Source organism: Propithecus coquereli, unplaced genomic scaffold (assembly GCF_000956105.1).
Source record: "Propithecus coquereli isolate 6110/MARCELLA unplaced genomic scaffold, Pcoq_1.0 Scaffold459, whole genome shotgun sequence".
Lineage (NCBI taxonomy): Eukaryota > Metazoa > Chordata > Mammalia > Primates > Indriidae > Propithecus > Propithecus coquereli.
Genome location: NW_012150385.1, coordinates 1,099,179 through 1,124,752, shown reverse-complemented (window position 1 = coordinate 1,124,752; position 25,574 = coordinate 1,099,179). Strand labels below are relative to the sequence as shown.

At 52.1% G+C, this 25,574-nt stretch overlaps 1 protein-coding gene across 1 annotated transcript in view; it reads left to right on the top strand.

The window, feature by feature from the left end:
* Positions 1 to 25,574, top strand: part of ACSS1 (acyl-CoA synthetase short-chain family member 1) — a 48,322-nt gene that overhangs the window by 932 nt on the left and 21,816 nt on the right. Inside the window, exons 2-3 of the mRNA XM_012655065.1 lie at positions 9,423 to 9,519; positions 24,995 to 25,194. Coding sequence (XP_012510519.1) covers positions 9,423 to 9,519; positions 24,995 to 25,194 — 297 coding nt within the window. The remainder of the gene's footprint in view (positions 1 to 9,422; positions 9,520 to 24,994; positions 25,195 to 25,574) is intronic.

The window sequence follows — 25,574 nt, the reverse complement described above, 5'->3', positions numbered from 1 at the left end:
AAAGGAGTCGTGGCGGGTGGCTTGGGGAGGAGAAAATCCGGCCCAGCAGCTGGAATCCGTGACCTCCTTGCTGTTGGGGCTAGTGCACGGGAAGGAAGTAACAGCAGGCCTCCTGTTCTCAGCCTCAGGGAACTGCCCCACAGACTCACGGACTACTTTAGACTGGTGGGGCTTGAGAGGCCAGGAAACCCGCCCCAGCAGCCGACCAACCGTCCGTCTGTAATCTGCTGGGCCTGAATCCGCTGCTGTTCAGTTAAGATTTGGGGTTGGGGAACTTACACTGAGCCCTGGCCCCAATCTAAGTAAAGTGCTGACTAGGCGGCTGGGGGTAAGGCCCAGGAACTGCAGGCAGCGGCCACACTTGGGGTGGGCCTGGGGAGGGGCCTAGCAGCCTGGGCGGATCTGAGGGGCTGTGGTCTGGGAGGTCACAACCGGTTCGGGGGAGTTTGGAGGTTGTTTAAAAAAAGGACCTGAAGGTCTTTCACGCAGCGTTATGCCCCTTCCCAAGGCCGGAGCTTGGAGGTGGCCTCTCTGTGACACCCTGCCCATTGTCCTGGCTACTCTCCTCTCTGAGCCTCAGTCTCCTCAGTTTTAAACTGCAGCAATTACTCTCCGCTGTTAGGCTGGCTGTGAGGACTGTGCTGGAAGGCATGGAGCCGGTCCAGCCCTAATTAGTGATCAATAAGCATTAGCAATTTTAGTTTGTTACCTTCAGAAATGCCATAAAATTATAGGTAGTATCTTGCAGTTGTTTTTCAAACAAAGAAACTTAAAGGAACTTTGGACCAAAAATTTTTTTTCGTATTGTATATCACTTTGCTGGTTTAATTAAAATGAGTCACTTACTAGATGTGTTTTCTTTAAAATTGAGTCAGCGGCAAGTGTCCTTGAACTAATTGGAAAAAAAGCACCAAACCCTTCATCTGCAGGGTTGGTGGAATGTGCCCTTGAAGGGGACTAGTGCAGCTTGCTAAAGGACAGAGACAGAAAGTGTGCAGCTCCTTTGGGAGAGGCCAAGGCCGTAGCTGGCTGGTGCAGGGTTGCAGCCTCACTCTCAGATAAGACAGTGGGGCGGGCCTCCCGGGGCACACAGCAAGGACCTTGTGGGCCTCACGAGGTCAAGGTTGAGGTGTGCTCAGCAAGCAGTTCTTCTGCCTCCTTTCCCTTCACTCATTGCTCCTGAAGATTCAGCCTTATGGCTACCTTAGCCAGAAAATGAGCTTCCGAAAACTGACTCGTAGAAAAGCAGCTTTCAGCAGCTTCCTCACCTTGAATGTGCATGCCCCCTACCCCCCCATCTGTCAGCACTGTCTCTGCTCTTCCCCAGTGTCTGCAAACCACAGAGGTGACAGTATGAAAAAGGGCCAGACCAGGCCACGACTGCCCTGGGAGCCCCCAACAAAGTTATGGGATGGATGGCGGTGTTTTGGCCTGATCTGTCTGTTGTGTGTGATAAAGTCAGCATGACGGTGGCTTGTTCCAAAGGAGCATCACTCTTGAAACTCCCATTACCCCTTCAGGAATATCTATACAGTTAGGTCTGGAGCAGAGAGGGAGACACACAAAGCCTCTTGTGTAACAAAATGCCATTTATTTGAGCATCTGTGTGCAGATGGGTGGGGGCCAAAAAAGCGTCCATCCTGAGGGAAGGGAAAGCCTTGAGTTTTATCAAGGGTTCGTTTGTGTGTGAGGGGGTGAGTACCTGGGCCAGAACAGCTGCTGCAATAAAATTTTTAAACAACCAATTTCTGGGACCTCTGCATCCGTCTCATCCTGCAGAGATAAGGGAGGGGGATGGTTCCGTCCTTATCAGAGGGGATAGGAATGCTAGCATCTGCAGCTATCTGTTAGATTTTACAACCTCTGGGGACCCTCTAGACTCCTGTGGCTATTGTTTTACAAGCCTAAGTTTTCCATTAACCGCATTCTGTCCTGCATTCCGTCCTATACATACTTTTCAAGTTCCCACCTGGAACAAACCTAACATATACCAGCGGCCCTTGCAGTGTAGTCCATGGACCAGCATCATCATTGTTACCTGGAAACTTTTTAGAAACCAGTTGTGGGGCTCATCCTAGACATCTGGAATCAGAAGCCCTGGGGGTGGGGCCCACCTATGTTCAACAAGCCCTCCAGGTGCTCCAGGTGCACACTCAGGTTTCAGAACCACTGACCTGTACACCGCAAATCAGGGCAGATGAAGGTACTTCTAAAACAGGCAAAATCTGGATTAGTGTGCCGGAGATGGCTCTATTAAACAAACAAACAAACAGTGGTGTGTGGGTGGTGCAGTACAGTTTAGTGGTTCCAGGTGTGTCTTTAGAATCGCAACTTCGTTTGATTTCTTGCTTCCTCATCTGTAAAACAAAGAGAGTGTGGAACAAAATGCTGTTCTAGTCGCTGTTGTTGCATATCAAACCAGCCCAAGCTCAACAGTGCGAGATAGCAGTCATTTTAGCACACTCACGGGCCTTGTGGGTCAGGACTTTGGACAGGGCCTGATGGAGGTGACTCTGGTTTAAAGATCTTAATTGACGTTATTTACAATTCTGTAATCCCGGCAACACCTCATTCCATAAAACAGGATGAGTGTTTGATGGGCTGAGCAGAGGAGGCTGGTTTTATAAATGGAAAAGGACTGAAGAAGACAGACACAGAGAACAAAAAGCAGATTGGTTTTTTCGGAGTCACTCACCTTGTAAAGGTTAAAGCAGAAGGAACTGCCTTAGCACGCCAGCTAAACTGGCATGTTTGAGGGTTTGGCTATGGTCTCACTCTCCTGAGCTCTCGGAAGATCAGATAAACAACTTAGCTGTGTCTTGGTGGCATCGGGCCTTCAGCACATCCTTTCGGTTTGGTCAGGGGAGCCTGGTGCAGGAGCTGAGTCCACACCAGTGGCCTCCTGTACATTTTATTTACCGCTTCTGCTCCCTGATGTCTGAGCTTGGAGTCATCTGTCCGCTTCTCACTCCCAAGTCCGTGGCCTGGGTTGGGACCATTTGCAGGCTGGGCTCAGCTGGAACTGTGGCCCAAAGCCCCTCACAGGGCTTCTCATAGCGTGATGGCTGGGCCCAGGAAATGTCCTGCAACCAGAGGTCCAAGAGACCAACACAGAAGCTATTAGGCTTCCTCTGCCCTGGGGAGGGAGGGTTACCTGACTGAACCTGTTTTCTTATCAGTGGGAGTATGGGCACACCCATCCCACAGCTGTCATTAGAATTAAATGGGAAAACACTTGTAAAGCACTCAGCACTTTCCTTAGCACATTACAGGCTCCCAATCACTGGCCACTTGTTATTTATTAATGAAGCATGTGAGGAGGCTGTGACTTTGAACTTGGCCTTCAGCAGTGTGCTATTAAGAGAGCTGTGCTTCATCTGACATGGACCACATGGATTTGCATCTGATCAGCCTGGGATCGGTGGGGAGCAGGCTTAGGAAGGTGTGCAGGTGGCCGAGAAGGCTCTCAGAGCATCACAGGATCCTGCCAGTTCCGGAGCTCTGATCGCCAGGTGGGGTTATGGTGTCAGGGGCCCACTGGGCAGGGCAGGTAGAGTCTCCACTCCCTCAGGTGACTTGCCTCTATTGCATTTGTGTACAACTGCTTTGCAGAACGTTCTTTGGAAAGCCGAATTCTAAGAGAGATTCTTGCCCACCTTTGAAATTTGGCTCTCTTTGTCAGATGTTTTTGCCCTGTGGCATAGAAACTCAAGCTGTCAGGAAGTTGCAAATGCAGAACTGGAGGATAATGACACGTGTTGCTTTCACAATTCACAACTAAGCTCTATTATCTAAACCCCACATTTTGAGTGATTTTTTTTAAGTGTGTGTAGTCTTACTCAAGCAAGAGTGTAAAAAACCTATTTTGAACCAAGCATTGAGCACTGAGAGATTTCTTGGATGCTTTTCAGAACATTAATTGCAGGAATAGAAGCCATTTTACTGTCACTCTCTCCTCTCTGTGACCTGCCTCCGTAACTCAGACAGCAGCGACCCTGATGCGGCAAGTTACTGCACGCCTTCGCTCATTTTTCTCTCAGCGAGTCAAGTAGCTTTTCTGCAATGTTTCAAGGAACTCTAAATGAAGACATGACCCCCAGTCTCGAGAGGGGGGCCCCCCAGAGCAGTGTCTGGATTCTCTGCAGTCATCAGAGGCATGACTTACTTGAAATAGCAGGTGCTCTGGAAAGTTGGCAAATACAATTTTTGTGACTGATGTAATATCTTAAAATGTACCAGGGAGGATTACTATTTAAAGAAAACCCTTTTGTGAATATTAACTCCCTAGTTTATTTTGATTAAAATTGGATTTCTGTATGCTGGCTTCACTTAAAGTTGGGGTGTGTGAGGGTAAGGGATGTATTTAAATGGCCAAGAAGAGTTCTTGAAAATTCCTACATTAGTGTGTGTCATCTTTGTAATGGAAACGCAAATGCTCTGGGAGTTCTATTTTTTTTTTTTAACAAAAGCAAAAACCCATGGCCCACCCACAGGCATTAGCTAACCGCCTGTAGGCTGTGTTAGGCCCTGGGCACACACCTGGACTCCAGGGGGAGGGATGGAGCACGGGCTGAGCCACGCCCTGCTCCCAATGGCTCATCCCATCCTCACGGCACCAGTGTGGAGGGGCTGGTGGTTCCATTGCACAGATGTGGAAATAAAGATTCCAACTCATATACGAGTAATCCAAAAAATGCTTGCATTGTAATGAAGAGATGGACCATAAATCAGCAAACGAAGAAATCCACACTGGGGTAACTTGCTTAAGGTCTTTGTAGCTGCCGGGGAACAGCATGATAAAGGAATCTCAGGCACATGGTTCCTGCCCTCAGCGACCTTGTGGCCCAGATGGGGGCATAGTTAGTACTGTGTCCCAGAGTGGGGCCCAGGCAGAATAGGGAAGGGTTAAATGGTGTGGGCCACTGAGAGGTGGAACTATAGGTCATTGGTCATTGTGTGCTGGGAAATTTGGAAAAGGCTTAAAATAGGAGGCGGGGTTTGAGCTTCACCTTATATTGTACCGGGCCCTTGCCCAACTCTTCTTGGAAATGCTTGGACGTGGAATTTTCTTGTCCCACTGCCCGGTTCTTTGGACAGAAGGTTTTTTCTTTTTAATTTCCTTTTCTTCTTCCCTTTCTTCCTCCCTCCCTTCCGTACTACTCCTCTTGCCTTCTCTCCTTTCCTCTCTCCCACTCTTCCTTCTTTTTGTTCCTGCAATTGATGCAATAGCAGGAACCAAAAATATGTGCTAAAGGCCAACATATACATGGCATTTTAGGGCCACTGTCCCTCCCAGACCCCACACTGTGCTTTCTCTAGGTGCTTCAGCCACCTGAGCATCGACCATGGTGGCAGTGGCTGTGAGCACAGGTGAGGGTATTGCGTTGCCCCTGGCAACACAATCTGAACCCACAACAGGAAAGTCTCAAATGACACCTCATTTTTACCATCACACCCAGAATCTGGGATCATACGCCCACCCATGGATTAGGAAACTGAGATCTGGAGTTAGGAAACTGAGATCTGGATTAAATAACGTGTGTATTGTAGGGTTGGTGAGTAGGATAGGGGCCGAACTCTAGACCTTGGATTTTTAACTGTGACCTCAGGCTGCCAGCCAGTGAGGCTGTGGCCAGATATCCCACAGGGCTGTTAAGTATGTGTAATTACCCAGCCCAAAAGGAAGAAGAAGACCTTCTGGAATGTACATAGAAGTAGATGTGCATGTGGACACATGTACACACGTCTGTCAGAGTGTGGTCCTAGGACCTTGTTTGAAATGCAAATGTTCAATCAGACTGGGGTGGGCCTCGCCCTCTGCTTGTTCACAAGCCCTTGGGAGGGGTTGTCCTGAGGCCACTTAAGGTTGAGGAGCTCCACTTTAGGTCAAAGAGAAAACATCTACTTGAGGGACAAAGCCACAAAGACAAAAAGAGGTCTGTTTCCTCCCTAGGGCTGGGGGGACAACCTGGTGCCGGTTAGACCCCAGTGTGCCCCTCCAGCTCAAGGATGTGGCCTTCTGTCCATGGTCCAGAGCTTGGCACTTCCTCAGCTCTGTGCTCTGGGTTAGGCTGGCTGTATACAGGTGTGAACAGATACTCGGCCCCTGCCCAAAGGAGGGCCGCAAGCACTAAACATCTTGGGCAGAGTTGGAGGGAGGCTCAGGGTTCACAGGAAGGGAGGTGCTCAGTGAGAGAGTAAGAAACTCAGGCTGAGACCTGCAGCATGGGTGGGCAGAGAGGACAGCAACCCAGGCAGGCAGAAACCAGTGAAAGGCCCTGGGGCAGAAGGAGCTCGCCAGAGTTGGCATGGCCAGTGGGGAGAGGTAGATTACATGGGCCGTGGTGGCCACTTTTTGAGCACCTTCTCTGCGTCAGAGACACCTGGAGGACACTGCACATGGGCTCCATGAGGACCTGCCAGCCCTGGAAGAGATGGACATGCAGCTGATCTCGCCGGCCACCCAGCTGCACCGGGGGTGCCATCCATCCTGTGGCAGGGCTCCCCCTCACCTTCCTCAGCTCTGCCTGCCTGCTTGCCATAAAACAGGCACAGGATCCCCTGCGGGGCTCCGAGGCTGTGAGGGTCTCAGTTGGAAGTTGGGCAGTCACCCTGGGTGAGAAGGTGCCCGGCTGCCGTGGGAGCAGGCCGTGTGATGAGATGAACCCTGGGTGTGGTGTGAAACAGGTTTGATCCCTTCCTGCTGCCTCCTGCTGGGGACTTGGGCAGGTCACAGGAGCACTCAGGCTGTTCGCTAATTTACACCCGGTCAGGCCTCTCTTCACTGTGACTCCAGGTCAAATTCAGAGTGCAGAGAGCGTGTCAGAGCAGAGCTTCCCAGATGCCAGCGTAGGCACACACTGGGGACTTCTTATGAGGCAGGGTGTAACTCAGCAGGTCTGGGTGGGGCTAAGGATTTGTACCAGTACCAGGATTTGTGACCAGCTCCCAGGCGAAGGCTGGAGCAGCCCAGGGCTGAAGCAGGCTCCTGTGCATAAACCAGCAGCACCCTCCTCCTGCTGGGCCCGCTTCTGCATGTCCCTCCCCATATGTGGTCCTCCTCCGAGTCTCTCTGCAGTGTCCCTCCTCTGCCGGGCCTTGCCAGGCTTGTCATAACCTCCCCAGAGTCACTGGAGGGGACAGACCAGCAACTAGGGGACAGGGCCACCACTGAGAGGCGGCCTCTCTGCTGAGTGTTCAGAAGCCAGAAATCCATGGTTTTAGTGTGAAAACTCTTGATCTTAAAATATTGGACTGAAGTAGCATGCTCACACATACATACACGCGCCGGTCAGAGACTCTGCACATCTGACTCTAAGCTGAACTCAGCCTGTGGACCAGGCTGCCTAATGTTTGCTACTCCAGCCACTAACCTTCTCCCTGGCAGCCTTGCTGTTTTTCCATCTCCGTCATAGTTTCCTTGTTCCTCTCACCTACCTGAATTGTCCTTGCCTTGCTGGCAGGGCTCATCCTTCTCCCACCTGTTCTTAGAGCAGTCTTCACTGCCTGGCTGGACTGTTACAGGCTGGAGTGGAGGGCAGGGTGTCGGCATAGACTCTGGAGCTGATCTGCCTGCGTTGAATCCAGCTCTGCCACTGTGTGGCCTTGGGCAGGCTGCTTAACCTCTCTGGGCCTCTCTTTTCCCATTTGTTAAGAGGAGATACCGATGGTCCCTTCTTCTGGCCCACAGCGGGCACTGTCTACATGGAGACGCTTGTGGTCATTATTGTTTCAGTGTCCGGTGGCTCTTCCTTGGGTTTGCCTTCTCAGGGTAGATTCAGCTCTGTGCTCCTGTTTGGTCACGATGCCTGCCGCAGGCTACCTTGTGCTTTTTGGGTTACTTTCTCGTTTCTTAGTTGCTTCTGTCCCCTGCACCCTCGGCAGGGGCTGAGCGTCTGTCCCTGCATTTCCCTTTGCACTCCGCAGGGTGCCTGGAGCAGAAGTGGCGCCCAGGAGACTGGTTGAACAAACCATTGCGGGATTTATATGCCCTCTCCCCTGTGCTCCTAAAAGACCCCCTGTCACCCAGAAAAGCATTTGGGAAAATGGGGAGGGCTTCCAGCGGATGGGATGGAGATTCTAGTGTTTTTAAAGTAATAAACCATGTTGTGCTGGAAGAGAGCTACCAGCCTGCCACCTGCTTGACGGTAGTGAGGTCACGGAGCCTGGGCACCTGTGGGCTGTGGCTGCAAACGTCACTGGAGACCCTGGAGAGGGCTTCGTGTGGGGTTTACATGTGTGCATGTGTACACGTGTGCGTGCACACACACTCACACATTCACACTGATGGTGGATTTGTTGTGTAAATCCAGGTCTGCCACTGAGCCCCTTCTTCTTGGTTTGTCTTCTTGGTTTTCTTCTCTTCTACTTTTTTGGCATTTCTTCTCTTCTATTTTTCTAGTAGTTCAAAGAACTTTCCTCTATCAGTTACTAGTATTAGTAATTTTTTCCCTGGCATCTATCTTCATTTATCAAATGTTTGGGGGTATAATTTATATATGGGACACTGGGGTGACCCTGAGAGACCAGGTGGGGTGGCTGCTGACCCCAAAGCTATTCACAGGACTCACTTTCTCCACACACCTGGGGCCCCGCTGTGGGAAACTGAGTCGTGATCACCTGGCTTTGGGGTGGGGAAGGACTGTGCATTTGCCAGCCAGAGTCAGGCACCTTTGAGATCAGTGAATACCGAGCAGGGTGTCAATGCACACAACCCAATAATCTCCAGGTTTACAGTAAATGGCAGAACTGACCTTCTGTTTCTGCGGACAGTCATGTGATCTGAGCTTGAGTAATGGAGGGCAGGGGAGCAGAGGCTTCTGGAAAACCAGGATGGCATTTCCCTATTGTTGAGTCACTTCTTGGAGCAGAGGCGGGTTTCTAGGGTGCTGGTCAAACACATGAGAGGGGACTCGGCCCCTAATCTGGGCTTGCACCTCCACCCTGGGGCAGATCCCCTGGGTACCGGGGAGCAGGCGCAGCAGCCGTGCACTGCAGCGGGAGCATCGTGTTTGCACTGTGCTCTTTCCAGCAGCTCTGCTGTGGTGCCCGCCCTGGCCACACATCAGAGCCATCCAGGAGCTTTGAAAGCCCAGGGCCCACAGGGGGGTGGTGGCCAGGGGTTGCCAAGGGGAGGCCAACGTGCAGCCAGGGCTGGGACCACTGGCACTTCAGAATATTGGCGGGAGATCACCTCGTACCTTTGGGACCGTGCTTGTGCAGTGACCATCTTTGTTTTCGCAGCTCTGACAATCACTCTTCTGCTGGCAAAGAGGCAGAACCCTCTCCTTGGATAAGGGTAGAGTCCCTCTCAGCGGGTGCAGAGCAAGGCTCCTCAGCAAACTAGAAACCCCCCACCTCCTAACTGTATTCTCACTCTGAAAGCGCCAATTGTAACGTCTGCAAAACCTGTTTTTGTACAGTCAACTGCTTGGATCAGCATGTCCAGAAGTCCCCTGAGAGTGTGGCTTTGATCTGGGAACGAGACGAACCTGGAACCGAAGTGAGGATCACCTACAGGTACTGTGTGTTCCCTGGTGGGGTCTCAGTGCCCAGCAGGCAACCTGGGCCACTCCGTCTGTTTGCTGGGACAACACACCAAACACCCTTGCTGGGCCAGTTAGCAGCAGGCAGGATCCCCCAGCTTGGGAGGAGGCCCGGCCTTCGCGTTCACTTGGCAGCACTTAATGTCTTTAGATTCCCATAGAAGGAACTGGGGCTTTTGAAACAAACGTCATGATGTCCAAGGTATAGAGGAGGCGTTTGGCCCAGTCTCCCGTGCCTGTGTCTGGCTCCGGGGGAGGGATTGTCTGAGTACCAAGGAGCGTGTTTCAGCTTTGGAAATGTTCTCTCATCCCAGGAAAAGTAAACACTACACAAGCTGAACAAAATACGTACTGGAATAATAAAACCATCCCAGTCCACTCAGCCTGCCTCTCAGCACCCTTATGAGAGTGGGACAATAAATACAATTGTCTTTGAATAGTTTTTATTAAAAGCTGATATTTCTATTCTTTGATTCCTTAAGCAGATCGCATGTGCCAAGCACCCTTCTGGACACTGTGCATTCGCTGCGGGGCTTAGACGGGCCTTCCCAGAGCTGCTTCCCGCAGGGGACGGATGGCTTTGCTCAGAGGCTCTGGGGTCACTCAGTGCAGGATTGTTGGTTCTCCATTAAAGCGCCCTTCACTTAGGGCTCAACTTCCCTTACCTGGATATGTCAGGCCCACGATGTCCCCAGCTATGTGCTTTATTGCCACATCTCTCCGTCTACCCCCAGCCACTCAGGTCATCAAGTGGCTGATTGAGTTCACTAGGCGTTCAGCTGCTTCCCTATCGCTGGCACACCTCCGTCTGTGCGTGAACAAACCTCTGGAAAGAAACTGGGGGCTGCTGCCTTGGGGGTGGTTCTTCAGTAAAAGATGAAAACCCTGAGGAGCTACCTGGACACCCGGAGGCCCAACAGTGAGCACGTCCAGTCCTGGTGCTCCCCAAGGGCTAATTCCCTTCCCTCACTGTCTCAGGTGTGCCTGGACCCCATGGCAGGCAGACCGTGTGCGGCGGCCCCTGGGCTGGACGCCGCCGTGTGCACACTGAGTTAGTGTGAAGCAGCCTCAGGCCGTGTGAGAGCTGGGCACGGGCCAGCCTGCTGAGACGTGCGGTCACATGCAAGCCACGCGGGAGTTCTCAGGCCTGCAGCCAGTGCACCAAAGCAGCCCTGGGCCAGAGACAGATTTATAAGTACAGCAAAGTATTTATTATTCTCTTTTTCTAAAAGTAAACAGACATAGTCCAAAATGGTTTTGCAGACCTTAGCCAGGCTTGAGACCAGGTGAATATTTCTGCTCGGTGTTTGAGTGAAAAGTGTACATACAGCTAGTATTTGAGGGACTTAGGTTATTTTCCTGGTCATTTTAGGTTTTGACATGAGGTTTTCTTCTTCTCCTCTCCAAGAAAGCCCCCCAGACCCTGGCACTGGTTGTCCTGCCAGCAGACACACACACTGCCACCAAGCAAAGTGCTTTCCTTCCCAGGCACCTCCTGTAGTGGCACCCAGGGTACCTCAGGACAGTCACAGCTGGAAGATCAAAGTCCAGACCCACAGTTAAACCCTATGGACTGACAAAGGTTGGGATGCTGATGCCAACGCAGTTTCCTGGGTACCAGGATGCTTGCGAGCGGCCAGGAAGTCTGTATGTCAACAAGACCCCAGGAGAGTCTCCGGTGACCTGGAGAAAGAAACTCCCGACTCTCAGCCTCACAGGTGGCTGGTCAGTAGGGGCAGCTGCACCCCTGGGACGGCGCTGGCAGCCTTTGCCCTGTGCGTGGTGGATTTGCAGCCTGCACTTCCTCAGGTCTTCACGGCGCCGGGTCAGCAGAAGGAGGCACATTCTGGTTGGGCGCCATCCTCCTGGCTGGTGACCTTGGGAAGCACGTGATCTCCCAGGGCATGATTTGCCCAGCTGTACAATGGGGGTGATTATCATAACTGAAATGACTCTAGAGTGTTGGCACAAGGAGAGGAGGGATTGTGATGATTGTGCCGTAGCTACTGTTCATTACTTATCAGATTCCAGTGTTGTGTTAGGCATCATAACTGGGCAGTGAGGCTGGACCTCGTGCCGGTGCTGGCTGCGGGACTCTGGAAGGAGGAGAACCTCTTCAACTGTGGTTTTGTCCAGCTGCCTCCTTCGTAAGTGCGGTGCTCACTCCCCACTGGGAGGTGAAGGGGCAAGAGCCCTTGGCCTTGCAGGGGTTCAGCCTGGGATGTCTGTGCCCATCTCCCAGGAAGAGGGCAGTCTGTGACCCGAGGCCAGGGCCACAGCTCCATTTCCAGCCTTCCTCTGCCCAGAGCCACCTAAGGCAACTGTTCCTCCCTAGTGAACCAGTGGGCCGGCAAGCCCTGGGCAGGGCAGGGACTCTGGAGGGTGAGAGATGGGTGCAGATAATCTGGGGCCCCTGAGGCTGTGTGGCCAGACAGCATCCTGGGCAGCAGCTCCCTCTGACTGTCCACGTGAGCTTCTCCAGCAGGTGCCTATTTTAGAAGATTGTCTTTCATACCTTAGTTCAAGTGGGCAGATTCTAGAGACCCTTGGGGGTGGGCACGCGGAGGAGCAAATTCCTGTCTTTCCGGAAGATGGTGGTGGGCCTCAGCAGATTAATGAGGCTTCAAGACCTCGCCTGCCCAGATCCTGGGGTGCCTCTCCCTGCCTGGAGCCTGGGAGTCTGGGCCAGAGATTTCCAGGCTGGGGATGGACCCAGGGCATGGGGAGCAGCTGGAGGCCCTGAGCTTGTCCCAGATGCTCTCAGCCCATGGGGTGAGCCCCAAACAGAGGAGAGAGCAGGCTGTGGGTACCAGGCTGAGGGTGTCTGCCAAGGCTCTGAACCAAGCACATCTCCTGTCCAAGGATCTCTGCAGAGGGGTCTGAACTTGAACTGAGCCAAACGAGAGCATCTTAATTAAGCCAGAAGACCAGGTTTTAGCTCTGGCCAGCCCTGTGGCCTCAGCCTCAGGCCTGTCACTATGGGCCTCAGCGTCCTTGTCTGTAAGAGAGAGGAGAGATGCCCCAGCCTTGCTCCAACACTGCAGGGCTGCATGCAGTGGGGTGGCACAGAGCTGGGCCCCCCAGCATGCAGTGAGGAAGCAGCAAGGACAGGCATCACGTGCCCTCCTGGGGAGCTGACTGCAGTCTCCACTGTGGAAACTACTCCTGGAGGGGGTGATTTCTGTGGCTGTTTCGTCCTGGCCTTCTTATTGGGTGGAGTTGTGCATAGTGAGAAACCCCTATCCAGAGGAGCAGAAGGGATGTTAGGCCTCCCCTGACCCTGCCCACTTTAGAGCCCCTTGGTGGGTGCCGGGGATTGGGGAGAGAAGGCTTTCTCCCCAGGTGGGCGTGCTGGGCCAGCACGGGGCCTTATTGAGTCTATACAGCCTGGAGCCTGGTGTGGAGGCCCTCAGGGAAGTGCAAGATGGGCGTGGCCCTTTATCTGGGAAGAGGGAGCCACCTCCCTGGGAGGTTTGTTTCTGCCCTTGGCCTTGGTGTCTTTACTTGGCACTTATGAAGATCACAGAAGTGGCTGGTCCCTGGGGGACAATGGGAAGCGGGAAGTCCCACCATAGATACCTGGTAGGAGAAGGCTTAGGGAGAGTTGAGTTTTGAGAGGCAGAAGAGGGGAAACCTGGTGAAGGCAGGAATGGGGACCGGTGGGTGAGCTCACTGCAGGGTCACTGCAGACATGGTGGAGGAGGGAGGCCGTGCTCCGTGCTGCTCTGGCCCCTGGCTGTGGACCTAGAGGAAGGATTTGCTCAGCTGCAAAATGGAGTCACGCTTCTCCTCTGTGCTATGGAGTGTTGAGAGGGATGCAAGGGGCGAAAGCCCGGAACGGTGTCTGGAAGGATGAGGGTCTGTTTCAGCTGCAGGTGAAGCAAGGTCAGCAGAGATTTCAGAGTGAAGAAGAGCAGGGCACTGGGCGGCCCTGTGGCTGCTGGGTCCAGGAGGGGTGGGGTGGCGTTTCCAGGGGCCATGACACTCAGTAGGATGTCACCTTGGGGGGACAAGTGTGGCAGCTAAAATGCACCCCTGCCCCATATCCTGAGAGCCTGATCCTTGCACCTTGTTCTTCTGCTCCCCCCAAATTAATACCTTAGTGAGGAAACTCCTCTGTTAAAGTATCAGGGCAGTTGGGGGGGCACTAACTGCCAGGAGGCTGACAGGTGATCCTGTGGGGGAAACAGCTGGGCTGACCCCGAGGAGCAGGGATGAGGAGGGGCCCTGTGGGGGTCCAGGCCCAGGGCTGCCCAGCGCCCACCTGAGGGGAGGGAGCCCTGGGCAGCCCTCCGAGTGGCTCAGGCTACAACACCTGGTCTGCAGTTGGTGCCCGGGAGCCGGAATGGGGTAGAAACCCCGGGTTACTTGGAACATGCTGGTTTTCAGCCAGAATCTACCTCTCCTTAAGACTTGGGCTCCAGATGTTGTAGCTGGGAAATGTTTTAAGTCTTTCTATATATGAGCGCTTATGTTCCTCTGTCATTCTTTTGGGCAAGCTAAGGGTCTTGGAATTTCACGTTAGAATGGCCGTATCTTCAGACTGCAGCGAGCAGCCCACGCTGAGCGAGTTTGTCTTTGTGTCCGTGGAGATCTCTTTGATGGGGACTTTTCTGAGCATTCTCTGGGGCAAAGTGTGACAGAGGCTTAATCCCAGGAGCACACAGTGAGCAAACGCCTCCCTTGGAGCTGGAGCCTCGCATTTGTGAGCCCCCTTCTGCCACACAAGGGCTGATGGGGAGCGAGGAGCAGCTGGCTGAGGGGAGGGGCAAGCTTGGAGTGGGGGCGGGGAGGCCTCCCCAGGGGGAAGGACAGGCCTGTGGTGCCACCTCTGGTGCTGGCTGCTGCGTGGAGATGACAGGCCTTTGTGAGCAGCAGGCTTAGCTCGACAGCAGCTAAGCCTGACTTGCAGCTTTGCTGTGGGCTGCGCTGTGGCATCCCGTGGCCTGGTGGTGACCAGTTCGTATCAGGACAGTTCGGCCAGCACAGAGGCCGGTGGGTGGAAGTTTCTGGCCTGGCTTGTCTCCCACTCGCCCCCTGCCCTCCCCCCAGGGCGCTGCATTTCTGTTCCCTTGTCCTCCGCCTCCACTTCCTCCTGCGTGCTAGGCAGACACAGAGCGAAGGCATCACCATGGGTTAGACTTGGTGTTCAACACATGGAATGAAAACCAAAGCCCAGACAGAAGCGAGCATGCCCTGTGGCCGGTGCCCAGTGCAGCCCTGGGCTGGGGGCTGTGGGGTGAGGGTGGTCAGACCTGACTGGGCACCAGAGCTCCTGGTTCCCTGTAACCAGCCTGCATGCAGGGCTGGATGGGGGTTCCTGTGCCAGCCCCCTGTCCTCCTGAAGCCACGTGGTGTCTCCTCTGTGTCCAGTCTCTGGCCTTGCTGCCCTCACCCCCAGCTCTCTGGGCAGGATCTGACACCGATGATCTCAGTTCATATTCTTGGTCACCCTCGGTTTTAAAGCCCAGGACCCTGACGCCCAGAGACCTTCAGGAATTAGGGAGTTCACACAGCTGGAAAGGCCGGAATTGGCTCAGTGGGGTATTGAGGAATCTGATGTCAGGTGCCATCAGAGGGAGGAGGTGCAGGTGTGCAGGGACCCTGCCTCGCTGTAGCCCAGGCTTCCCGACCTCCACAAACCTCTAAGTAAACATCATCTCGGTGGGCTGTATGCACTGTCGCTGACCATCACTGACCAGGGCCATGTCTCCCACGTGTCTGCGGGCCCCAGAGGATGAGCAGACACTCATTAGGCACTGATGCCAGCTGGGGAGGGGGCTTGTTGGTGCCAGGGGGCTTCAAGCCCCCTCATGGAGGGTTGCACTTTGGCTGCAGGAGGTGGGGCCGAAGGCTGTGGAGTCATTGGTGCCAGGGGATGGGGTGACAGCTCAGTGCTGGCTGCTCCTTGGAACGGGGGCCTCCCCTTCATTCTTCTCCTGATCCCTCCACCCACGGCTGTCTTGACCTCATCTGAATGCAGTCACAGTAGGGGGTCGGGCTGGGTGAGGAGGTTGAGAATTTCCCATCAACAAGTCCAGCCAAACTCCTCTGAGAAGCCTGGAGAGAGGTTTCTGGGCTATTGGCAGATACTATGGGTTCCTTTGTCCCCTGTTTGGGCCGACACAGTCCCATTTTCCCTGCCGGTTCTCCGTGGAGGAAGGCTTTGGGAGACAAAAGCCCTGACCAAGGTAATGAGGCAACGTGGACATGGAATTTAGAAGAGGTCACATAGAATCTTACCAGATGCAAATATGTTCAGGGCTTCCTTGTGGTCTCTAGACGGGCCAGAGAAATCGGCCAGGCAGCTTCAGCCATGTGTATCTCTGGCTGGAATCTAAAGCAGTGACTTCCAGACACAGGCTGTGCCTCGGCGTCCCCAGGGGAGGGTTTCTAACAGTTCAGTGCCCAGGCCCTGCTTGGGCCCTGCTGAGTCAGGATCTCTGAGTGGGCCCCGGGAATCTGTATTTGAAATGCATCCTTGGTAATGTGGCTGTGTGCCCCATCGGAAATGTATCTGTCAGGATTCAGTTGCAGAAAAGGGAAGTTACTGCCGCTCTTTTAAGCAGAAAGGGCATTTAGGCAGGGTGCCTACAACGCTATGGAAGGCAGGACGAGCAGCCTCTGGGTGGACCCTCAGCACCCTCCTCTGGCATAATCAGAAGGGACTCCAGAGACCCCACTGCCACTGTTGAGTTTCCAAACACACTGCTGTGGCTTTGGTCCTGGGGTCAGGAAGCCACCGTATTGCTGGTTTGGCTGCACCCTCACAGCTAGTGGGACTGCTCCAGAAGAACCCAGCGTCTCCCAGCCACACTGAGCAACAGCAAAGCAGCGGCACACCTTGCATCCTCTCCTGTGTGCAGCTAAGTAATGCAAGCTGGTTCTCATGCAGAACCCCAGATGCAAAGGTGTCTCAAGTGGAGGATGCACCCTAGGGAGGCTGGTATGGATGCCAAGTGAGAAGACGCCATGGCAACCACAGGCAGGTCCAGTGCAGTCATGGGGAAGGGGGTGTGTTTGCAGCCCCACTGGGGTTGATGCCTGGGCAGTTGCCTGCTACAGCGTGAGCAGTCACCTGTAGCTTCCCAGATCCCAGGCCACTGGATGCGGCCTGGTGAGCCTTCCTCCTCATACAGGTGACAGAAGCCTCAGAATCATTCCTGTATGCAAAGGCCTTTGGCCACCATGGCTGTGCAGGGTTATAACTAGTAGGCTCTGATCTTTACCCCGTAACTTAGGATTCCAGCCAGGGTGGGCTCCTCCAGGTGGGGATTCATCGCAGGCCAGCCATGTTCAAAAAGGACAGTCTTCTCTCTCACATTATAAACCTATTAGTTTTCTGGACTTGATGACTAAATTGTGGCACAGTTTTCCAGTCTAAAGTTTTGCAAGAGCTTTTTGGCACGGTTTTCACTGGTGCAAAAGGGGACACTTTTGCGGACTTGCAGAAGGGCACCCTGTCCGAATGGGTGCACGGCCTGGCATGGATGCCAGTGTCCTTGGGCTAGTGCCTTTGAGCTGGCATGAGCTGCAGAGCCACGTGCAGTGGCCCTGGGACAAGGGCTGCCCAGGGAGAGGATGTGACTGTGCTCTCTGCCCTTCACCCCATGCCCAGGAGAGCACTGTAGTATATGGAAGTCCAACCCCTGAGCTTGCAGTGACCCTCGATGCCGTCTTAAAGCCAGGCCCAGAGGTACTGAGGCCCAGAAGTGGCCGTAACATGGGTGGAATGAAAAAGAGGCCCGAGCTTGCTCCTCCCCTCCTTCCAAATTAGCTATTTAAATTTTAATTAGAATTATTATTAAATGGAGTTATTAAAAGGAAGGAAATAAATTATCAACAATTATTGTTTTTATGAAAGGAAAAATCAGTTCAAGTGAACTTTAAGGGCAGCCTCTGTCAGGGTTACAGGCAGTTTTGGGGATGTGGCTACAAGGAGGGAGGAGCAGGCTGCCTTGGGCGGGTGGGCGTGAGCATTGGTGCTGCAGTCCCTGGGGCTGGGGCCGGTGTCCAGTGGGCTCCTCAGAGCCACTGTGAACTTATTGTCCTGAAGCCTCATCCAGTGAGTCATAATGGTAGCCTGAAATCAGCCACAGTGGAAATATTTGCACCATGATAACTGGTAAATGCTATCAATCAGGGCTTTTTTCCTAAGAAAACTGGTCGTTAAACATTTGCCAGCCCAACACAGGGCTGCAGGAGCCTCCTGCTCTTCTTAAGAGTTTTATGCTTCTGCAGGCTGGGGCCTCTGGGTCCCCACCGTGTGACCCTGTCCGGAGCAAACCTTCCCTCCAGGGCTTATTCTCCTCCAGGTGTTAATTTGGAATGTTCTATGGACTCACAGGAAAGCATGAGAGATAGAATGACCTCCAACTTGTATCTAGGGTCTGGAACTTTCTGTGTGAAGTTAGTGGCCCTGCATTTTGTTGTTTCTGTGTAGAGTAATCTAGAGAGACAAAACAAATGGCACATGGGATGTGTAGACCTGGAGCACAACCTCAAAAACATCCTGTGACTTTTTTTTTTTAACCACAGGGAAAAGTGAATGCTTTTAGAAGGTTAAAACCCACATCCTTTTCCAAATTCCACCAGGAAAAGGACTCACTTCTGTGGCTTTCCCTGGGAGGTAAACAAGTCTGTCCAGCCAGTGGTGAATGTTCTGCCAGGGCACCAGCTGTTTGCGAGGCTGGCTTCCAGGGCTGGAGTCCACCAGCGTGCCCTTGCCTGGGCTGCCGGCCTGCAGGAGCCTCCGTGGCTCTTCACGCATTGGCACCCGCTTCCCTCAGTGCTGGGAGCTGAGCTTTGTGTCTGGAAGGAAAAGAACTTCTTTTCCGGAGACAGGGCTCGGGCCAAGTGCTGAGGTCCAAGGGGAAACCAGGTGTTTATTAGGAACTAGGACAGAGCTTGTCCTGAGTGTGACCTGTTACTAAGATGCTTCAAGGGTTTCTTCAGAGGCTGACTGCATGCTGGGCTCCCATCAGAGGAGAAGAAACTTGGACATACCTGAGGAGACTGTCCCCTGGTACAGGTTGTCCTGACTGCTGTATTACTGAATTACGAAGGAAAGCGCCTCCCTTACCCACCCTCTCCCCTGTTCTCCTCGGGATCCATTTAACCCCGGAGGGCGAACACGCTTTTAGCACTGGTGTTGCCATCTTCCCTTTTGAACAGAGTCAGCCTCAGGATCAGAGCCTTTGGTTCATTCTTAAAATAAATTCATATTTAAAAAGTAAACTAACCCAAGAAAAATGTTACATAAATAGTGGTAGCTGGCAGATGGCAAAAATTATGAAGTTTGGGAATCCTTACCATAGAAAAGGAGTCGTTCTGACACAGAGAAACTGGGTAAGAGCAAGGCCCCCGGAGCCCAGGCCTGGGTTTGAATCCTACCCTGACCTACACAGTTGAGAAAGCCTTGAGAAAGTGGCTTAACCTCTCTGTGCCTTGGGTTTCCTCATCTGGAAAATGAAGAAGGGAGTGACCGCTCGGAGCCCATGGCTGCCATTGTGAGAGTTAAATGGGTTCTTTATGTGAAGAATTCAGAACGGTGCTGGGTGCTGGACCTCGCTCAATAGCTGCTACTGTTGTCATTCCATGGGAAGGAGCTATGAATGGGCGGTGGGGAGAAGGTAGGCAGGAGGAGGGGCTCAGGGAGGGAACCAGTCCCCTTGATGCTGAGGAGGTAGGAGGCGGGAGGCGGGGGTGGTGGTGGCCATGGCTGGCCTGAGGAGGAGGCTCCCTGTGCTCACAGTGTGGGGCAAGCCGGCTGGAGAGGGTGGGGCAGCTGGTGGAGACAGCAGGGTGACACAGTGGGTGACGGGTGGGTTGTGCAGAGCACATGGGGTGGGCCTGCCTTCCCTCTGGCCTCTTAGACCCACAGGTCCCAGGCCAAGTGTCCAGAGCCTCCAGGCAGGCAGCAACCCCGACGGTGGGTGAATCTGCGTCCTTCTCAAACCTGCTTCTGCCATCAGGACCTGCCTCGAGAGCACAGAGCAGGTGGGCTGTGCAGGTTAGGGCTTCATGCAAGGCATCTGCACATACCTCTGAGGTACATTCTCCCTGAACTGGTGACACAGATACTGCGGCTTACACGAGGCAAACTGGCATTTTGCATTCTCCCTCCCGAGGAGGCACTTGAGGTGACCACCTCTCTTAAGGAACCGTCAGTGTTGACTAATCCTCTTTTTCCCATTTCTCATCCTGTCATTTCCTGTAGTCATTATGGCTGCTGTTTACAGACTGCCTTTAGAGGTTTCTGGAAGTTCGTATTTGATCTCCACAACCACCTTGGTAGTGGGGTCTATTGTGCCATTTCACAGATGAGACAATCGGGGCCCCAGGAGTGTGGGGTGCTGGGTAGGAACCGTCTCTCTGATCAGTCCTTGTTTGGCCTCCAGTGAGACTCTCCTGGGTGATAAACTCTCTCAAGTTCAGTACTTTCCATGGAGTGTAGCAAAACCTTAGGGAAAATATATTTATTTTCTGTAAGAAATTTAGAAAACACACAGCTCTAGTGATCCAAAGTTTACTGATTGGCCTGGCATCACCACTGGCAACCCAGCTCCTGTCCCCTGGGAACCCTCACTGTGTCTGGCAACTAGCAGCTTTGGGAGTTTTGTGTTTAAGTGGGTTTTCTGCTTATATTTTCACTGCAGCTTCTCTTTGCTAAAGGTCATGATCATAAAATCCAATAGTGACATGTGAGGAGTTTCAGACTTGGTTTATGGGTCTATCCAGCCGATTTCTTGGGCTTCCCTCAGTGGTAGTAAGTTGCAGAGTGAGCAAATTTCATTACTATTAAATCAGATTTAGTGGCTATAGTAATGTTATGTCTTCATCAGAGGAGCCTGCCAGGAGGGAAGGAGTCTGTTCCCCAGGCCTGGTTCTGTCTGTGCCATGTGGCCCTCCACACTCTTTCTGTATGAGCAGGGGTCTGTCTCGCCATGTGTCCCTTCCCTAAAGCTGACCCTTTCTTCTCTCACCACCTCTACCTTCCAGAAACAGTACACTGAAGAAAATACAAAACTCTAGAGACAGCATAGGAGTGTCATTTCAAGCTCTGCATCTAGAACTTGGAGCTGACACCCTCATCACACATGAGCTTGGAGGCGGAAGTGACCGTGTCATGAAATGCTTTGTGTCTCTCACAGGCCTTCACCTATTGACATGATTATCTGGGTTTACTTCCTTTATTGGCAGAAGAAAATGAAAAGTATCTGTGAGCTGGTTTATCAGAGGAGGTGGTCCTACCCATTTGCTTCTCAAAAGTGCAGAACATTTTCATGCCAGTGTGACACAGGTGACAGCAGCATTGGCCCCTCTCAGGGGCAGGAGGATGCAAGGTGTCTGCAGAGTGGGCCTTGCTCAGTTGAGAACATGGGCTCTAGCTGCCCTGTGCCTGCTGGCTTCTCATTTCACACTTACCTGCTGTGCCAATTAGCTCAACAAATACTTATGGAGTATCTTTTATGAGGTAGGCTTAGTTTAGATGCTAGGAAGGCAATAAACAAAACCCAAATCTCTGCCCAAGTAGACCTTGCACTCTAGTAGTGCAGACGGACGTCAAGGAAGGTAAGTCTGTTAGCTAGTGTGTACTTCATGAACACTAAGAGCCAGAGGCATTGTAGGACACAAGGAAATCATGCATTCTCAATTTATTTCTTAAACACAACACACACAGATGACCATCTTACTTCCTTGAGCTCTCATTGGGAAATGTCTAGGAGGGAAAAGTATTTTCAAATATTAACCATGAAAAAGCAGCTTTGATTGGTAGATGAATAAATAGTAGCGTATTATTTCTTCCTCTCTTTTCTCTGAACTCTGTTTCCAGCTGTTTCCTGTTTTGGACTAATCTTAAATTCTGAGGCTAGAGGGCAGGGGGTCCATTTATATCATCTGAGTTTAGGTATCATGTTGGTTACAAATGCTTGCGGTTAAATTGTATCTTTAGCATCAGATAAAAGTTATTCTCCGCTGATGTTAAGAGTTGGCTATAGAAGGTTTTCTTTCTTCCCTCAAGGCCAGTCAGCAACATTTTACTGGATTAAGCACCAGGAATACAAGGCCAAATTTGTGTTTTTGTGTGCTTCATTTGCATACATCCACACTGAAAGCTTAGCATTGTAAGAGTCAACATTGCAGACAAACTTAAATACTCTGCTTAGTATCTGAACAAGAAGTGTTATATTTCTCTTTGGACTTAAAACTCTAAATCATTTAATGACTCAGAAAGCTGCAGGTTCCCATGCTTTGGGAAGTCCCCTGGGCTACTAAGTAAGATTCTGCAGGCAATGAGGAAGCCAGTGTTTTCTGCAGCTACAGCTCAAAGCTCTCCTCACTGAGTGGCTGCATTTTCTTATTGATGCAGAAACAGTAGCCTTTTGGTTTGTGGACGTCTTTGAGAAGTCATGAATATCTAAAAACATGTGTTTGAACCGTTCCTGAGTATTTGGAGTGACAGAATCACTTGCACAACATTTATTTTTCAATGATTTGAGGACCTAGGTTTCCTGACCATATTTTCCAACTGTACAAGTCTTAAGAAGATTGTAAATGAAAAATGAGAGTTTAAAATGAAAAATCCAAGTTTAAAAAATAGTGGGTTAGCTGGAAACATAGGTAGAAATTGAGATATGGATAAATAGAATGTCTGTTTTTATAAAAAACACTTGTGTTAGTGACCTCATGTTGAATTTGAGCCACCTGTGTCAGGTATTTAAAAATTAATATGCTCTTAATTTACATGATTAAATATAGAGTTGAGGTCAAGGGTCTGGATACCCATATTCTGCTCTGGGCAGATACCATGGGAATGTGGGGGTCCGTTTGGTAATCTGGGAAAGGCTTCAAAGAGGATGGGGTGGGGGGATGGGGAGAGTATTTGGGAATTTGAAGAGCTGTCATTGAATGACAAACTAGATTTATTCTGGGCACTTTAAAGGGCTGAGCTAGGACTAAGGGGTGGAATTTGAAGATCTGCAAATCTTGGTCCAATTTTAGGTAGACTCTTTCCCTATTAAATGACAAATAAAGAGGCAGCCCCATGGATGACCTCTGGCAGTGTGACGTTTAAGCAGTGGCAGGACTGCTATGGGCTGGAATGTGGCAGCCGACTCCAGAACCCCAGGGAGGCTGCACTGCCTGACCTTGGAAGATCCCTTCCACCTCAAGGTTTATGGCCTTGACAGAGTAAATAGGAAGGGGATCAAGCTCTGAGATTTACCTGGATGAAATTCTTTATCAGAAGCCTCTCCTATGGACTTAGCAGCAAGAGTGTGGGACCCACCAGACCCTGCTCCAGCTCTTGGGCACATGATCCAGGCCCCTTGGATGAGGACCCTTGGTCTTCCAGGGAACACATGGTCAGCCTTGGCCTGGTCTCTAGACCCTCTCTCAAGGCTGTAGTTCAGCTGTCCAGTTCCAATGGCTGGGCGACTTCTCCTCTCGTAGAGAAAACCCACTCATTCCCTTCTGCCTCAATCCTCCTACCCACAGCCAACTTGTCCAGGAAGCTCTCCCTGCTACCCTCAGTGACCATACCAGCAAGTGGAGGTGCTCAAAGCCCTGCACACCTTCACACGTGCCTCCTTTTCCCCAGTCAGAGCTGTGCTCCTGGAGAACCCTTTCTCTCTCACTTCCTTTGTCCAATGCCAACACCCCACTTACCCCCATGGGCTAGAATGGGATTTTTAACATCTTAGGAATTCATGGAAGTTAGGTAGTTTTTGTCATTTTAGAAAATGATTTCAAACAAAGATTTCTGGGAGTTTCCATCTAATAGGAAAGAGAATACCTACTGAATCTTCAGCAAAGGCTCTGGTGCGTCCTGCTTCTCATTAATATTTTTTAAAGATACGGCCCTGGATTCTAGAGTTTGGTGTTAGGGGCTGTCAGAGGGAGTTCTTTGTTTTATCCTAAATTTAGCGACGGGTGAGGGTGGCGCCTTTGTCCCCTCCTTCTGAAAGCTTTAAGGAAAAAAGATGAAATCCAGCAGAAGAGGCACGCTGGGGCCAGCCTGGGCAGGAGTCTCTGGCGGCGGGGCGAACTGCAGGCTGAACTTGTGATTTGGTTCTCAACTCGTCTCTTTTGCAGAATGGCTCTGAGAAGAAACAAAGGCCTTCTTGAGGTCCCTGCCTGAGATGGGGATCGTTCATTTTCATTCCACTGTGGTTTCTTGGGCAGCCTCTAACTGAGCTCATTTTCGTTCCACTGTGGTTTCTTGGGCGGCCTCTAGCTGAGCTTCGCTGTTCTTGGGAGCTCTTTCCTTCACTACCCTTTGATCACAGAGGAACTATGCAAACACACTTGTAAGGGGCCTTGCCGAGAGCAAGGAGCGCAAAGGAGGGTCTGATTGCTGGCCGCCTGCGGGGCAGGGCTGCCCTGGTGGGGCCTCCTGGAGCAATGCAGCCGGCAGTGGAGCCCGGCTGGTGGCCCGCCCCAACCCACAGGGAAGGAGCCTTGGTTTCCCCTACTGTTATGTTCTGTATTAGTTCTTTTTATTGCAAACAGTGAAGATCAAACCACGTACAGCAAACGTGGGAAAATGACTGGATAATGCAATTGTTAAGTCCGGATTCAGCCAAACAACCTTGGCATTGCCTCCACTGTCACCACTTCCAGCCCCAAAGGGACAACTGGGCAGCTCTTGTGTTCTTCGGGCTTTCTCAGAGTTGAGTATCATTAGCTCTGATTGGGCTGGGTTGGATCATGTGTCAACGCCAAGCCAATCAGCTTGCCCAGAGGGATGCTGCACTCTGATTGGGGGACCAAACCTCGCGATAGGTCCGAGTGTGGTGAGTGGGGTGGCCACGCCCATGCCACGTGGTTGTGGATTTGGGTGTGGGCGGCTGGCCGCAGCTGCGGGCACCCTGCCTTCTGTTCCCTGAGTCCATTCAGCCTGGGGAGAAACTTGGGGTGTTTGCTCTACCCGCCAGTGCTGCCTCGGGGCTGCAGGAAGGTGGCTGTCCCGGCTGTCGCCTTTCCTCTGGATTCACTGTGGCTTCCAAGAGTTGGGGTCTGTCCTACCTGGGCCTGGGATTCTCGCCTGTGTTTGTTCAGAAAACTGGGCCTACCCTTTCCCCACTAAATGTGTTACTTTTGAGATTTGTCTTTCGGTGGTGAACGTTTTGTGAGGTTGTGGGAATACGATGACCTGGTGCTTCGAATACGAGTGGTTTCTCTGAAACCCTGCTCTAAATGGACACAGTACAGCCATATAACCTGAGCAGTGTGACAGTGAATCTCTGTCAATACCAATCTACAACTGTTAAAAACATTTCTTTCTGCAAAAGAACTTTCCACGCAACAAGTATTCAAATGTCTGTTATCCTCCCTGCTCTGGGCTAGGTGTACAGCACATGCAGTTTCCAGAATTGTTCACCCCAAACTATTCTGCGTTTTGGCCCTCCCCCGTCTCTGATGGCCTTCTCTTCCCTGTACCGCAGGGAGCTGCTGGAGACCACATGCCGCCTGGCCAACACGCTGAAGAGGCATGGAATCCGCCGAGGGGACCGTGTGGCCATCTACATGCCTGTGTCCCCACTGGCTGTGGCATCAATGCTGGCCTGTGCTAGGATCGGAGCTGTCCACACAGTCATCTTTGCTGGCTTCAGTGCACAGTCCTTGGCTGGCAGAATCAATGATGGTGAGCAGGGGATGGGGGAGGGAGGAACCTGGGAGTCCCCTGGTCCTTGTTGCTGGGGGCCTGGCCGTTAGGGTGGAGACCGTCAGAGTGGAGACAGACATTAAAAGTCACACAGACAAATGACAGATGCTACTAGGGACAGGCATGTGGCTGAATGAACGTTTATTCTGTGGGCTGAGATCTGAGTGCATTGGACTTAGCCAGGTGAAAAAGGGGAGGGGAGGGTTCTAGGTGGAGGGAACAGCAGAGGTCCAGGCCAACTGGTAGGGAGGAGGCTGGCATGGTGCAGTGCAGGAGGAAAGGAGTGTGCAGGGTGTGATGAGGCTGGAGGTGAATGGAAGGTTCCATAGGTTAGCAGTTGGAATCCTTCTATTATGAGG